Source organism: Musa acuminata, chromosome BXJ2-10 (assembly GCF_036884655.1).
Source record: "Musa acuminata AAA Group cultivar baxijiao chromosome BXJ2-10, Cavendish_Baxijiao_AAA, whole genome shotgun sequence".
Lineage (NCBI taxonomy): Eukaryota > Viridiplantae > Streptophyta > Magnoliopsida > Zingiberales > Musaceae > Musa > Musa acuminata.
The window spans coordinates 32,990,712-33,003,752 of NC_088347.1; the positions used below are offsets into that span (position 1 = coordinate 32,990,712).

General features: G+C 56.9%; 2 protein-coding genes across 2 annotated transcripts; one reads left to right on the forward strand and one right to left on the reverse strand.

Moving 5' to 3' along the window:
- The first annotated feature begins 1,668 nt into the window (after positions 1–1,668).
- LOC135625788 (uncharacterized) lies at positions 1,669–2,475 on the forward strand. Its single transcript, XM_065130876.1, has one exon. It carries the CDS (start codon positions 1,669–1,671, stop codon positions 2,473–2,475), a length of 807 nt encoding a protein of 268 aa, XP_064986948.1.
- Positions 2,476–10,379: 7,904 nt separating this feature from the next.
- On the reverse strand, positions 10,380–11,447 carry LOC103969875 (F-box/kelch-repeat protein At1g15670-like). Its single transcript, XM_009383513.2, has one exon. The coding sequence runs from the start codon at positions 11,445–11,447 to the stop codon at positions 10,380–10,382; it is 1,068 nt and encodes a 355-aa protein (XP_009381788.2).
- Positions 11,448–13,041: the final 1,594 nt, after the last annotated feature.

Below are 13,041 nucleotides of genomic sequence, written 5' to 3' on the forward strand. Positions count from 1 at the left end.
GGTAAAAATGGCGATGTAACACGTTAGCACGCCTGGTAGACACACTGCTCGAGGAGACAAGCACTGACGCAGACTCGATATTTGCCGACGTCACCAGCCCTCAGTCAATCACTTCAGCTTTGACCTCGTGCGCTCGGTCGAGGCACAGGAGCACACCGACCGAGGCTCGCCATACCCTGCAGCCGCTCGACCTTCCACGCAGCCCCAGTGGCAATGTCAGACGCCACCAACGGTACTGTCCTGCCCCTGCAAACGGGCACGTCAGGTAATATCCAACCTCCTCTATAAATACCCCTGAGTCCTGAGGACAAGGGGGACAAAGGCACTAGAAAGCACCTCTACTTCTCTTCCTCCAAAAACCCCCTCCACATCCTTCTCTGACTCGATCGTCGGAGGAGTCGGGTCAAGCACCCCGACCCGACTTGTGTGCAGGTACGAAGACGGTGTCGCCTCTTCCCAGGAGCTTCCTCCCGACCCGAACCACGGTACCCGACCGCAGGGAGACCCCGAGGGACGTCGCCCGAGATCCCCGACATCCGGACCCCAGAACCGAGCCGCGTCGGCCCCGAGGCCACGGCTTAAAAAGTTACTTACCGTAACAGATTTGCGCTAGAAGGAGGGCCCCAGATGTCAGGTGACCAGCGAGTCCACCCCGGCGAATCCTCACCCGCTAGGTTCCCCGCCTCGGCGGAACACCCCCCGCAGGACGGAGCCCGCGACGAACGCCCCGCAGCGGTAGCAGAACGCTACTGGCAACTGTTCAATGACCCAGGCTTGACGCCTCCCGACGGCGCACCTGCTGGCCCGCCGTCAGTATCACCCGAGGCTTTTCATGACCTTGCCCATCAGGTCCGGACCCTAACCGACATGATCCAGACCATCATCCCGATCGTCTCCCAATGGACCCCTCCGCACGCGGCCCAGCCCTCGCCACAACAGGAGACCCCTGTCCAGACTCACGCGCCACTCCCTGAGCTCCCCGTCTCACCTCGAAACCCCGCAACTCAGCCGGGGAGCCGAGAAGCAGAAAACACACCGAGTCGACCCGAGCCCGACGCTCCGACCGCCGACTTGACTAATGCCCTGCGGGCTCAGCTACGCCTTGTCAGTCAAAGGCTTGACGAGGTACAACAGGAAGTCCGCAAGTCAAAAGGAGAGCTCGGGGTGGACGGACGCCAAGGATCTCCATTCACCCCCGAGATACAAGAGCAGGCGATCCCGTCGCACTTCCGCCTTCCCTCCCTGGATGCGTACGACGGCGCCACCGACCCGACAGACCACGTGGCCGCCTTTCGCGCCCAGATGGCATTATTCGGAACTTCTGATGCCCTGATGTGTAGGGCATTCCCCACGACTCTCCGGGGGCCGGCCCGCACATGGTACAGCGGCCTGAAGCCAGGGACCGTCACCTCCTTCGACCAGCTCGCCAAAGATTTTCAACTTAACTTCCTGGCATACGCCCGACCCAAGCCGTCCATGGCATTGCTCCTCGGGCTCAATCAGAAGGAGGACGAGCCCCTCTCCCATTTTGTGAACCGATTTACGACCCAAATCCATGGACTATCGGACGCTCACCCCTCTTTCTTGATGGAGGCATTCATGACAGGTCTCCGACCCTCCAGATTCTTCTGGTCGCTCGTGGAGTGACCCCCCGTCGCGGTTCCCGAGATGCTCCAGCGTGCTAGTCAGTTTATCGCCGCGGAGACTTGGATGGCTGGAAGGCGGGAGGAACACAAAAAGGTTAAGTCAGAGCCCCCCCAACAACAACAACCCGCCGCCTCTCGGCGAAAGTTGGACAGACCTGACCCAATGCCCCCTCTTCCCGCCTTGAATTCGTCCCGGACTGAAATATTCCTACACGAGAAGGGGAAAGGGCTGCTCAAAGACCCTCGCCCGATGAGGAACCCGCGGGAGCTCGCGGACCGATCAAGATATTGCCGATTTCATCGGCAGCACGGGCACGACACCGAGCAATGCTACGAATTGAAGAAACAAATCGAGGAGCTTATCCTCAGGGGACACCTCGGCCAGTACGTCCGGCCGAACAAAAAACGGTCTCCTCGCCCGGAGGGCCCCGTCGAGCGGCACATCGATGTGATAGCCGAGGGTCCTGCATCAGGAGGAGGCTCTACGTCAGGCAGGAAGGCGTATGCTCGAGCCGCCCTCGAAGCCTCGGGGCACGAGCCGAAGCCCGAGATTACCTTCCCAACCGGAGCTGCCGAGCAACCCGACCACGACGACGCCCTGGTAATATCTGCCAGGGTAGCCAACGCCCATATGAGGAGGATCATGGTCGATACGGGGAGCTCGGCCGACATACTCTACCTCGACAACTTTCAGAAGCTAGGCTTGGCCAGGAGAAACCTAAGCCCGATGTGCTCAACGCTCACCGGTTTTACGGGAGATTCAATATCGCCCTTGGGGGCCATTACTTTGCCCTTGACTCTGGGACCCCACCGAGGTCGAAGACGGTGATGACCACTTTCCTGGTGGTCGACCTCCCTACCGCTTACAATGCCATACTCGGTCGGCCGACCCGCAACAAAGTCAGAGCGGTCGTCTCGACCTACTACCAGACCATTAAATTCCTGACTCACGATGGAGTCGGAGAAGCCACGGGAAGCCCCCAAGAATTCCGGCGGTGCTACCTTACCACCGTATCATTGGGCAAGAAAACCAGGACCAAGTCACCCCTGGCGGATCCGCGGGAAACGAAAAGACCGACTCCTCATCCCCAGCCGACGGGGTCCACCGTCGACATTCCCTTGGTAGAAGCCCGACCAGACCAGACCGTGAAGATCGGATCGGAACTACCTGAGCAAGAACGGGAGCAACTCGTCAGTCTCCTACGGGAAAATGCCGACGTCTTCGCCTGGTCCCCGTCGGACATGACGGGCGTCGACCCAGAGGTCGCAGAGCACCACCTCAACATCCCGCTTGACGCCCGCCCGGTAAAACAAAAGGCCCGGCGTCAGGCCCCTGACCGATAGCGTGCAATACAAGAGGAGGTGGACCGGCTCCTGGGCGCAAGCTTCATAGAAGAAACCAAATATCCCCAGTGGCTGTCCAATGTAGTCCTCGTAAAGAAACACAATGGAAACTGGAGGATGTGTGTTGACTACACCAGTCTTAACGATGCATGCCCTAAAGACTGCTACCCCCTCCCGAAGATCGACCAGCTGGTCGACGCAACGACCGGTCACGCGCGACTCTCTTTTATGGACACCTACTCAGGGTACAACCAGATCAGGATGGCACCCGGAGACAGAGAGCACACGGCCTTCCTTACCGATCAAGGCGTATACTTCTACAAAGTCATGCCGTTCGGGCTGAAAAATGATGGGGCCACATATCAGAGAACGGTAAACAAGATGTTCGCCCATCAAATAGGGAGAAACATGGAGGTCTACGTGGACGACATGATCGTGAAAAGCCAGGAGGCCATAACACACCTTGCCGACCTGGCCGAGGCCTTCGCGACGCTATGCAGGTACGGCATGCGGCTCAACCCCACAAAGTGCGCTTTCGGCGTCACTTCCGGGAAGTTCCTCGGGTTCATCGTGCACGAGAGAGGAATCGACGCTAACCCGGAGAAGGTTCAAGCTATAATCAATATGCAGCCTCCTCGGACGGTTAAAGACCTGCAGCGACTTAACGGAAGACTTGTCACTCTGTCTCGCTTCCTCGCCCGATCAGGCGATCGCTGCCTCCCATTCTTCAAGGCGCTCAAGAGCCCGAAGAGCTTCCAGTGGACACCAGAATGCGAGGAAGCTTTTGAACAAATAAAACAGCACATGGCCAGCCTCCCCCGGCTCGCCTCCGTCTCCCCGGGTGAGAAGCTGGGCCTCTACCTGGCGGCCTCCCAGCATGCGGTCAGCTCCGTCTTGGTCAAGGAAAGCTCCGGCCAACAACTCCCGATCTACTACGTCAGCCACATTCTAAGTGGGCCTGAGGAGCGTTACCCGCCGATAGAGAAACTCGCGCTCGCCCTGGTGCTCTCAGCTCGGAAGCTGCGCCCCTACTTCCAGGCACACCCGGTGGAGGTCATCACCGACCAACCCCTTCGGCAGGTCTTAACAAAATTTGATGTTGCAGGACGGCTCCTCAAATGGGCAGTGGAGCTCGGCAAACATGACATAAGCTACTTGCCCAGGACCGCCATCAAGGCCCAGGTGGCAGCCGACTTCATTGCGGAGCTGACACAGCTAGAGAACGAAGGCCTCGAGCAAGCTCCCGAAGCTTGGACCCTGCACGTTGACGGCTCGGCCAACCCAAAGGGCGCCGGCGTAGGGCTGGTCCTCCTCGCCCCCGATGGACGCTCGTTCGAGCGATCCCTTCGGTTCGGATTCAAAGCCACCAACAACGAGGCAGAGTACGAGGCGCTCCTGGCGGGGCTGGAACTGGCCCTCGAGATGCAGGTGGCTGCGATACGCGTCCTCACCGACTCGCAACTTGTGGCCGAGCAGCTCAACGGCGGATACGAAGCTCGGGACACGACCATGGCAAAATACCTGGCACGGGTAAGGGACCTAACTGCCAAGTTTCGCTATTTCACATTGTCCAACATTTCGAGGGAGGAGAACGAGCGGGCCGACGCACTAGCTAAGCTGGCGTCAAAACCGGTCTCTGAAACATGGCCAGAGATCGAGGAGCTCCCTACCCGCGCCGTTGAAATAACAACTACAGCCCCAGGCGGCGCTCCGGCCACGTGGGTACAAGAGTTGCTACGCTTCAAGCAAGATGGAACCCTCCCCCTCGACGAAGTCGCGGCCCGGCGCCTGCGTCGCACGCACGCGTGGTACACCGTGGAGTGTGGGCGCCTCTACAAACGATCCTTCACCTACCCCCTCCTGCGATGCTTAGAGCCAGACGAAGCCCAGATGGTCCTAACAGAAACCCACGAGGGGATATGCGGAGAGCATATCGGCGGGCGAACCCTGGCGCACAAGATACTCCGTCAAGGCTACTACTGGCCAACCATGTCCCAAGACGCCAAAGCCTACGTTCGGCAGTGCAGTTCGTGTCAGCAGCACGCCCGCACACCCTGACAGCCCGCGGTCCCGCTCAGCCCCATCGACTGCGCATGGCCATTCGCGCAGTGGGGTTTGGACCTGCTCGGACCCTTCCCACCAGCCTCCGGACAGCGGAAGTACATAATTGTGGGGGTGGACTATTTCACGAAGTGGGTCGAGGCCGAACCGCTAGCTACAATCACGGAGCATCAAATAGAGAAATTCATGTGGAAGAACCTTGTGACTCGGTTCAGGTTGCCCAGGGCCATCATCACAGACAATGGACCTCAGTTCTCCAGTAGAAGATTCCGGGAGTTCTGTGTCGATCATGGCATCCAACTGAGATTCAGTTCGGTGGCCCATCCTCAGACCAACGGGCTAGCGGAGGTAACCAACCGGTCCATCCTGGATGGACTCAAAAGAAGAGTGACCGCGGCCCGATCGACCTGGACAGACGAACTCCCCAGCGTGTTGTGGTCGCTGCGCACCACCCCCAAAACCGCAACCGGAGAATCCCCTTACAGCCTCGCGTTCGGAACGGAGGCTGTCCTGCCGCCTGAAGTAGCCATCACCACCCTCCGAACACAAAGCTACGACGAGAAGGCTTCGGACGAAGGACTTCGAGTAGCCCTCGATCTGCTGGAAGAACGGCGCGCCAACGCACATGTGAGAGCCCTTTCGTACAAAAGGGCGGTTGCAAAGATTTACAACCGAAGGGTGCGACCCCGACCCATCAAACTAGGCGACTTGGTCCTGTGAAGGACCGAGGTCAGCAACCCGACCAGGGCACGAGGCAAGTTAGCCCCAAACTGGGAAGGCCCATACCGGGTGGCCGAAGTCATTAGAATCGGAACATTCCGACTCACCACAATGGCAGGTCATCCCCTGCCAAGGACTTGGAACGCCCAAAATCTCAAAAAATACTTTCCGTGAAGAAAAATCCGGCTAAAGATGGAGCCGGACCGAGACGCAGACAACCTACTCGAAGGGAAAAAACATGTTCATTCAAAAAAGCGGGTTACAAAAAGTACAAAGATCATCACCCCTCAGGGGCATCCGGGCTGTCGTCAAAAGGAACATCGGATGGCATGCCGACATCCAGGTCCTCGGGGACGGAACCAAAGGGATCCTCCACAACCTCCGAGCCGGGGTTGCGCACCTTGAAACGAGCAAGGGCAACCCGATACCCGTACTCGTAGGAAACCCGCCCGGTCCAAACAAGGCCGAGCTGGAATCCCGGGGAGCCTTTGTAATCCTCAATCAGCTTCTTGTCCCTCCCCGGCCTCTGGCGGATCTCGGCATCAAGAGCCTCCGAAGCTCCCAGCGCCTCGGCCCGCGACTCCTCAAGGCGTCGGAGCAGCTCGAGGGAGTCCACCCTCGCCGAACGAGCCTCGGCCATCGACGCTCTCAGGCTCGCTTGGAGCTCCGTATTATGCCCCTCGGACGTCTCCAGCCGCATCTGGAGCTCCGCGGACCGCTCCGTGGATGCTTGGAGCTCCGACCGAAGGCGCACCGCCTCCACCTCCAAATTCGAAAAGCGCCGCTCGGCCGCCGCGACAGCCTGAGGGCCCGCTCCAGCCCGAGCTTCGTCCGCCTGCTTCCGGAGCTCGGCATTGCGATTACTCAGGGCAGTGATGACCCGTCCCGCATCACGGACGCGATCCATCAGCGCGGCGGCGTAATAGTTACCCTGGAGAAGGAAAGAGGTCAAAATCAGGCGTCCTAAAACGCACAAGCAGAAGGGCGAGACAACACTTACCCACAACAGCGACTTGGCGGACTTGCTAAGCAGAGTCTCGGAGGATAAAGTATACAAATCCCGAGCTATGTCGGGATGCAGCCCTCCACGGACGAACCTGGCCGCGCAATCACCATCGGCCCACACCCGGCTACCCCGGGTGAGACCGTCCCACCGACCGACTAACGGGTCAGTAGCCGCGCCACGCGGAAGAGCGCCCACCTCCCGCGCCAAGTAAAGCTCGTCCTCTCCCCCGAGTGGAAGACGAAGGAGCTCGCGAATGGAGGGCTGGCGAGGCGCCTCCGTTGCCACATGCCCACTCGGACCAGCCTCGCCCTCCGCCTGACTCCCCGCGGCATGGTCCGCCGGCGCCACCACGCCCTCAGCCCCCGCCGCCGGCGCCACCACGCCCTCAGCCCCCGCCGGTACCATGACACCTCCCGCTGAGGCCGTGACCACCTTAGGACCGTCGCTCGAAAGCACCCGCGCCTTCTTCCTAGGCTGACCGGCCTCGACGTCCACGGGGGCCTCCCTCGCTCCCGCCCTGGTGACAGAAGGCGAGCGGCCCGACGCAGCCGCAGGAGTTTCTACCCCTCGAAGGGCCTCAAGACGCACCATCTCTGCAAGGAAAAGCCAAAAACAACAATCAGTTAAGCGGGCAACCCATGAGCGAAAAGAGAACCCCTAAAACCGCCCCGAGGGGTATACCTAGAGACACCGGGCTGAGACCCGCCTCCGCCAACCACCGCTCGGACATGTTTCGGATGGCTCGGGAGGCTGGGAGGATCTCTCTAAGCCTCTGGAGCCATATGCCCGTTGACCGGGCTCAGGAGCACAAAGGACGAACTCCTCCGGGATACCATAACGATCCCGGAGGAAGCTCAGCGACGACTCACCCACGGTAGAGTCATGGTCGTGCGACCACATCAGGGCCTCAAGGGCCCGGGCCGCCTTCTCATCGGACGACGAGGCGGGATTCGATGAAATCGCTGTCTCCACGGTTTTCAAAGGGGACGAAAGGGAGGAGGAAGACGCCATTCTCACTGACCTTTAGTAGGGAAAGAGGGAACGACTGATGCAAGACAAGTGTGGGTATACGAAGTAGCGCGATGAAGACAGATGAAGGAAACCCCAGCGGCTAACCTCAGGCTGCTTATATGCAGGCCGCGTCTCGCCGAAACGTAACCCCTCGTCTCCCGAAACACGCTTCGAAAACAGAAAGCATCACCTCGCCTTAAATGAAGTATGACGTGGCTGCCGGCAGCAGCGCGGTGCGAAGGCGCCCAATCATGTCAGCCTCGAAAACCGGCAGCCCCAAAAGGGGGAAACCCTTTACTTCCCCCAGAAGAAAGGCGACCCAGCCTCCCGCGCCCGCGCGCGTTCAAACAGCCGATCCCCGGCCGCAACCAATCGGCGGCCACAAGCCAAGCACCTCCTCATCCCGAGACACCTGCGCGGTCACCCCGCCTGTGCTGTGTTCCTCGGCCCTCGGCTCTACGCCATCCCGAGACACCTGCGCGGTCACCCCGCCTGTGCTGTGTTCCTCGGCCCTCGGCTCTACGCCATCCCGAGACACCTGCGCGGTCACCCCGCCTGTGTTGTGTTCCTCGGCCCTCGGCTCTACGCCATTCCGAGACACCTGCGCGGTCACCCCGCCTGTGTTGCGACGCTCATCGGCCCTTGACTTTACGCCACCTAAGACACACCCGCGCGGCCAGCCCGCCTGCGCTGTGCTCCTCTACCCTCATCGGCCCCATTGCCCCCGAGTCCAACCCTGCTCGGCTTCCTGACTAAGTTGCGCACCCCGACCTCATACTGCTCGAGACATGTTCGCGCGGCCGGCCCGCCTGCGTCGTGCCCCTCGGTTCCGCATAGACAGCCTACCTGAAGTAACAAGCCATGCATCGGGCTCCCCACATGCAAAAACCGACGCATAGCTCCTTTCGGGGGGGGGCATATGATAGGGGTAAAAATGGCGATGTAACACGTCAGCACGCCTGGTAGACACACTGCCCGAGGAGGCAAGCACTGACGCAGACTCGACATTTGCCGACGTCACCAGCCCTCAGTCAATCACTTTAGCTTTGACCTCGTGCGCTCGGTCGAGGCACAGGATCACACCGACCGAGGCTCGCCATACCCTGCAGCCGCTCGGCCTTCCACGCAGCCCCAGTGGCAATGTTAGACGCCACCAACGGTACTGTCCTGCCCCTGCAAATGGGCACGTCAGGTAATATCCAACCTCCTCTATAAATACCCCTGAGTCCTGAGGACAAGGGGGACAAAGGCACTAGAAAGCACCTCTACTTCTCTTCCTCCAAAAACCCCCTCCACATCCTTCTCTGACTCGATCGTCGGAGGAGTCGGGTCAAGCACCCCGACTCGACTTGTGTGCAGGTACGAAGACGGTGTCGCCTCTTCCCAGGAGCTTCCTCTCGACCCGAACCACGGTACCCGACCGCAGGGAGACCCCGAGGGACGTCGCCCGAGATCCCCGACATCCGGACCCCAGAACCGAGCCGCGTCGGCCCCGAGGCCACGGCTTAAAAAGTTACTTACCGTAACAAATGAGGCATAATAGAAAAAGCAATGGCACATGCATTGCTTTGCTTTGCTGAATCGCTCAATCATGGGCTGTCACTTGGAATCGATATGTACACAAAAGCTCGCACCGTCCCCTCGTGTGATCGTCAATCGGAACATGATCCCCTCACAAGTCGATAATCGGTACACGGTGACCAGACCGACTTCTTAGCTTCCCCTTGATCGTGCCACTAGTCGCTAGCAATCCGTCGCCCTCGGCCAATATTTTGAAAGGGGTCGCACAAGTATTAATTTTTGATGACATAGCCCGACTTTTCGGGCACGTGACGTCGATCCCCATCCTTTTTCCATTTCAAGCATACCCCTATTCTAACATATGGTATGCTCACAATTGTCTTTCCCTGATGTAACTAACGAAAGGAGTGTTCACTAGTCGTGGACATAAATAAACCCTTGATGATACAAGAAGCTAAATGGGGGACGAGCAACTGACCACCCTCCACCGACATGTCAGTATAAAAGCCCACCCATGAAACCAAATGAGGTAAGAAGACTTACCTAAAAACTCCTAAGTTTTACTAAACCTTATCCACTTTCTCTACTAATTGAAGTATCGGAGAGGTCTGGTCAAGATATCTCTCGATGCTAACCAATTATGTAAGACCCTAGAGCATCAAATGAGCACTTCATGGTGAAATGGAGCATCACTAGACAAGACCAAGGCACACTTCGGGACAACTATGAGCTTCCTTCAATAGACGAACCATGCTCACGAAGGGTCGCAAGTCGATCGTCGTGGGCTAGCAAAGCCTCGAGAGTCTACATGTCACCCAGCCTCACACTTGAATCATACCCACGCAATCCGCTTGGGCTTTATGGATGGGTCCGTGCTTTCGAAACAGTACCATGCCGTATTGATTATTTGGTCGATGGCTCGAGGCATCAACAACAATAAACTGTAACATAATTTATCAGTATAAGGTTATAAGGTTTTATTTGATTTGGAACCCTTCTCCCTTGACAAATCATAAATCACAACCCGTACACGGCTTCTCGAATCTCCAAACCCTAACGATGCGCCATGCTTAGATAAACAAACAACACGCTCCTAGAACGGATCTTCGGTACTCCGGCGGCACCTCAATCTTCTTCCACGTCGCCGCAGCCATTGTCGTCCTTGTCGTAGTTGCTTTCATTCCGAGAATGTTCGCCGAAAAGCCATAATCGTGCCCGATGCCCATCACCATCAGTTTTCCCTCCCACGCCACCGCGTATAGCGCCCGCCTCATTCCGCTCGGTAGCTCTGCAAACTTAGCCCACACGCTGCCCTCCAGCTGTACCATCACTTCCCTCCCCGCGCACCGGTACAGCCTCCCGTCCTCTCCAGTGACATACAACGCGGGGTATTCCTCCTCCACCGCGGCCCCCTCCACGGGGCCCCAACTTCCCGCAGCCATATCAAAGGTCTCCGCGGAGTACCTGCCAAGGACGAGGAACTTGCCGCGCAGGATCACCCCGCGGCACTCGTAGCGCTCGCGCGCCATGTCGGGCAACGGCTTCCACGAGCCGCTTGCCAAGTCGTACGCCAGCGCGGACCGCAGCGCGTTCTTTCTCTCGTCACGCCCGCCGGCTATGTACACCTCTCGGCAGCCCTTGTCGGAATCGTGCATCGCCGCGCAGGCGAAGTAGGACCGCAGGGGGCTCGGGAGGGGGGACCCGCGGCGCCACTCGCCCGATAAGAAGTCGTAGACGTGGACTTCGTCGGTTGTGGTCCAGGTGGGAGGTTTCCATCCACCGACGACGACGAGCTCGGTACCGACAGCTGCGAGCCGGCAGAAGAGCGGGAGCCCATGAGGTAGGAAGGGGCAGGGGGGGAGGGATCTCCAAACACCAGTGGTCGTTTCGAAGATGACGAGGCGGTAGACCACGGGCCCTGGCAAGGTGGACTGGGCGTAATAAGGCACAGGTTGGATCAGCACGACAACTGGTTGAGCGATGCCGATGGATTTCCGGAACCGGTGGAACGTCGGGTTGCGAAGCTCCTGCCGCCAGAGCTTGCAGACTGACAAAAGGGTGCGTAAGTTAATGAAGGGGACTCGAGCGAGGCACTCGCGTGTCACGTCGTCGGTGAGGCCGGGAATCAGATCCTCCATGAGCAGAGTATTCTAAATTGGAGAGGGAACGGAGACGAATTGGGTGGTAACGAGAGATAGGTTATGTAATACTGTACACGTATTTATTCTATGTAAGGTAGTGATATACCCTCCTTACTTGCCTTATGTTGATATGTACTTATTTAACTAAGATTATTAAAATTTTATACCATAAATTAAAATATATCATATAGCTTATATAGTAGAATCTTTGATTTGACATATATCATAAATTTAAAAATGTTAGGCTGTTTGGTAAGGTACTTGATTATTGATCACTTATATATATATATATATATATATATATATATATATATATATATATATATATATATATAAGATTATTATTTCTAATATTAGTTTATCACCATTATTATTGTTTTGTTCCCGTTAACTTTATCTCCCACCCCACCGCGTAGATCGCCACCCTCATTTCATGCGGCAGATCCGTTACCATAGCCCATATACTGATATATCTTTCTGTCCTCTCTCGCGATACATAGTGTTTTGTATCTTTATATCGTGATCGATGTATCAGCATGATTTGATCTATCATAATGTGCAAGGTTACCAGTACGATCTCTAAGCTAGAGCATAATGGTTTAGAGTCGAATTGAAGGGCTGTGACCTAGGTTCCTATGGATGGAGGTTGAAGGTGACTCCTCTCGTCGTTCGCTGGTGCTTACACAGAGGTTAAAATCGAGAGGAGGATTTTCTACTCAATCTTTTCAATACTTAAGTTAATAAGAGTTGGAGTGTGTGTATAAGGTCCAACCCCCGACGCTATTCCTGGGAGTGGCTTTTATATCTGTTCCTACATGCGGTCGTACGTCGCAGGCGGTCGGCACGTGCATTAGTTGTAGGCGACATATATGATATGCTCGATTCAATCTCGTTCGGTGTTATTTCCCACCATCCGTGTGGCCCAGTATTTGGTTGCATCGACCCATACAATCTCGAGCGGAGTGAGTGCTCGGTGCGACATGTTGGCTTAGGGCTGCCGCACCGAGTCTGCTGTGGCAGCTGATGTGTCGCGTGAGGTGCATGCCAAAATAATATGCTTTATAACACGGCACGGTGTATTCCTAGCGCAGCCTACTCCACGGGGCCCCGAGTCCCCGCGGCCACATCGAATGCCTCTTCGCTTCGCAATAACATGCCCTGCCCCTCCATGGAGTACTTGCTGACGATCAGGAACTTGTCGCGCAAGATCACCTCGTTGTGCTCCCACGCTATGTCGGGCATGGCTTCCACGAGTCACCACCACATCACACGCCAGCACGTCCTTGATCTCATCTTGCTCGTCGGCTATGTATACTGCTCAACAGTCATTATTGGAATCGAGGTTTCCATGCAGGTGAAGACGAACTGTAGGAGGCTGGGAAGGGAGACCCATAATGCTACTCGCCAAATATGAAGTCATAGACATGAACCTCGTCGATTATGACTCAAGTGAAAAGTTTTCATCCACTGACGACGATGAACTGGTACCAATAGTAGCGAACCGACATACGAGCGAGAGCCCATTGGGTACTTTGGGACAAGGGTAGAAGGAACTCATAGCTTGGTGTAAGTGACGTATTGCAAATATTTA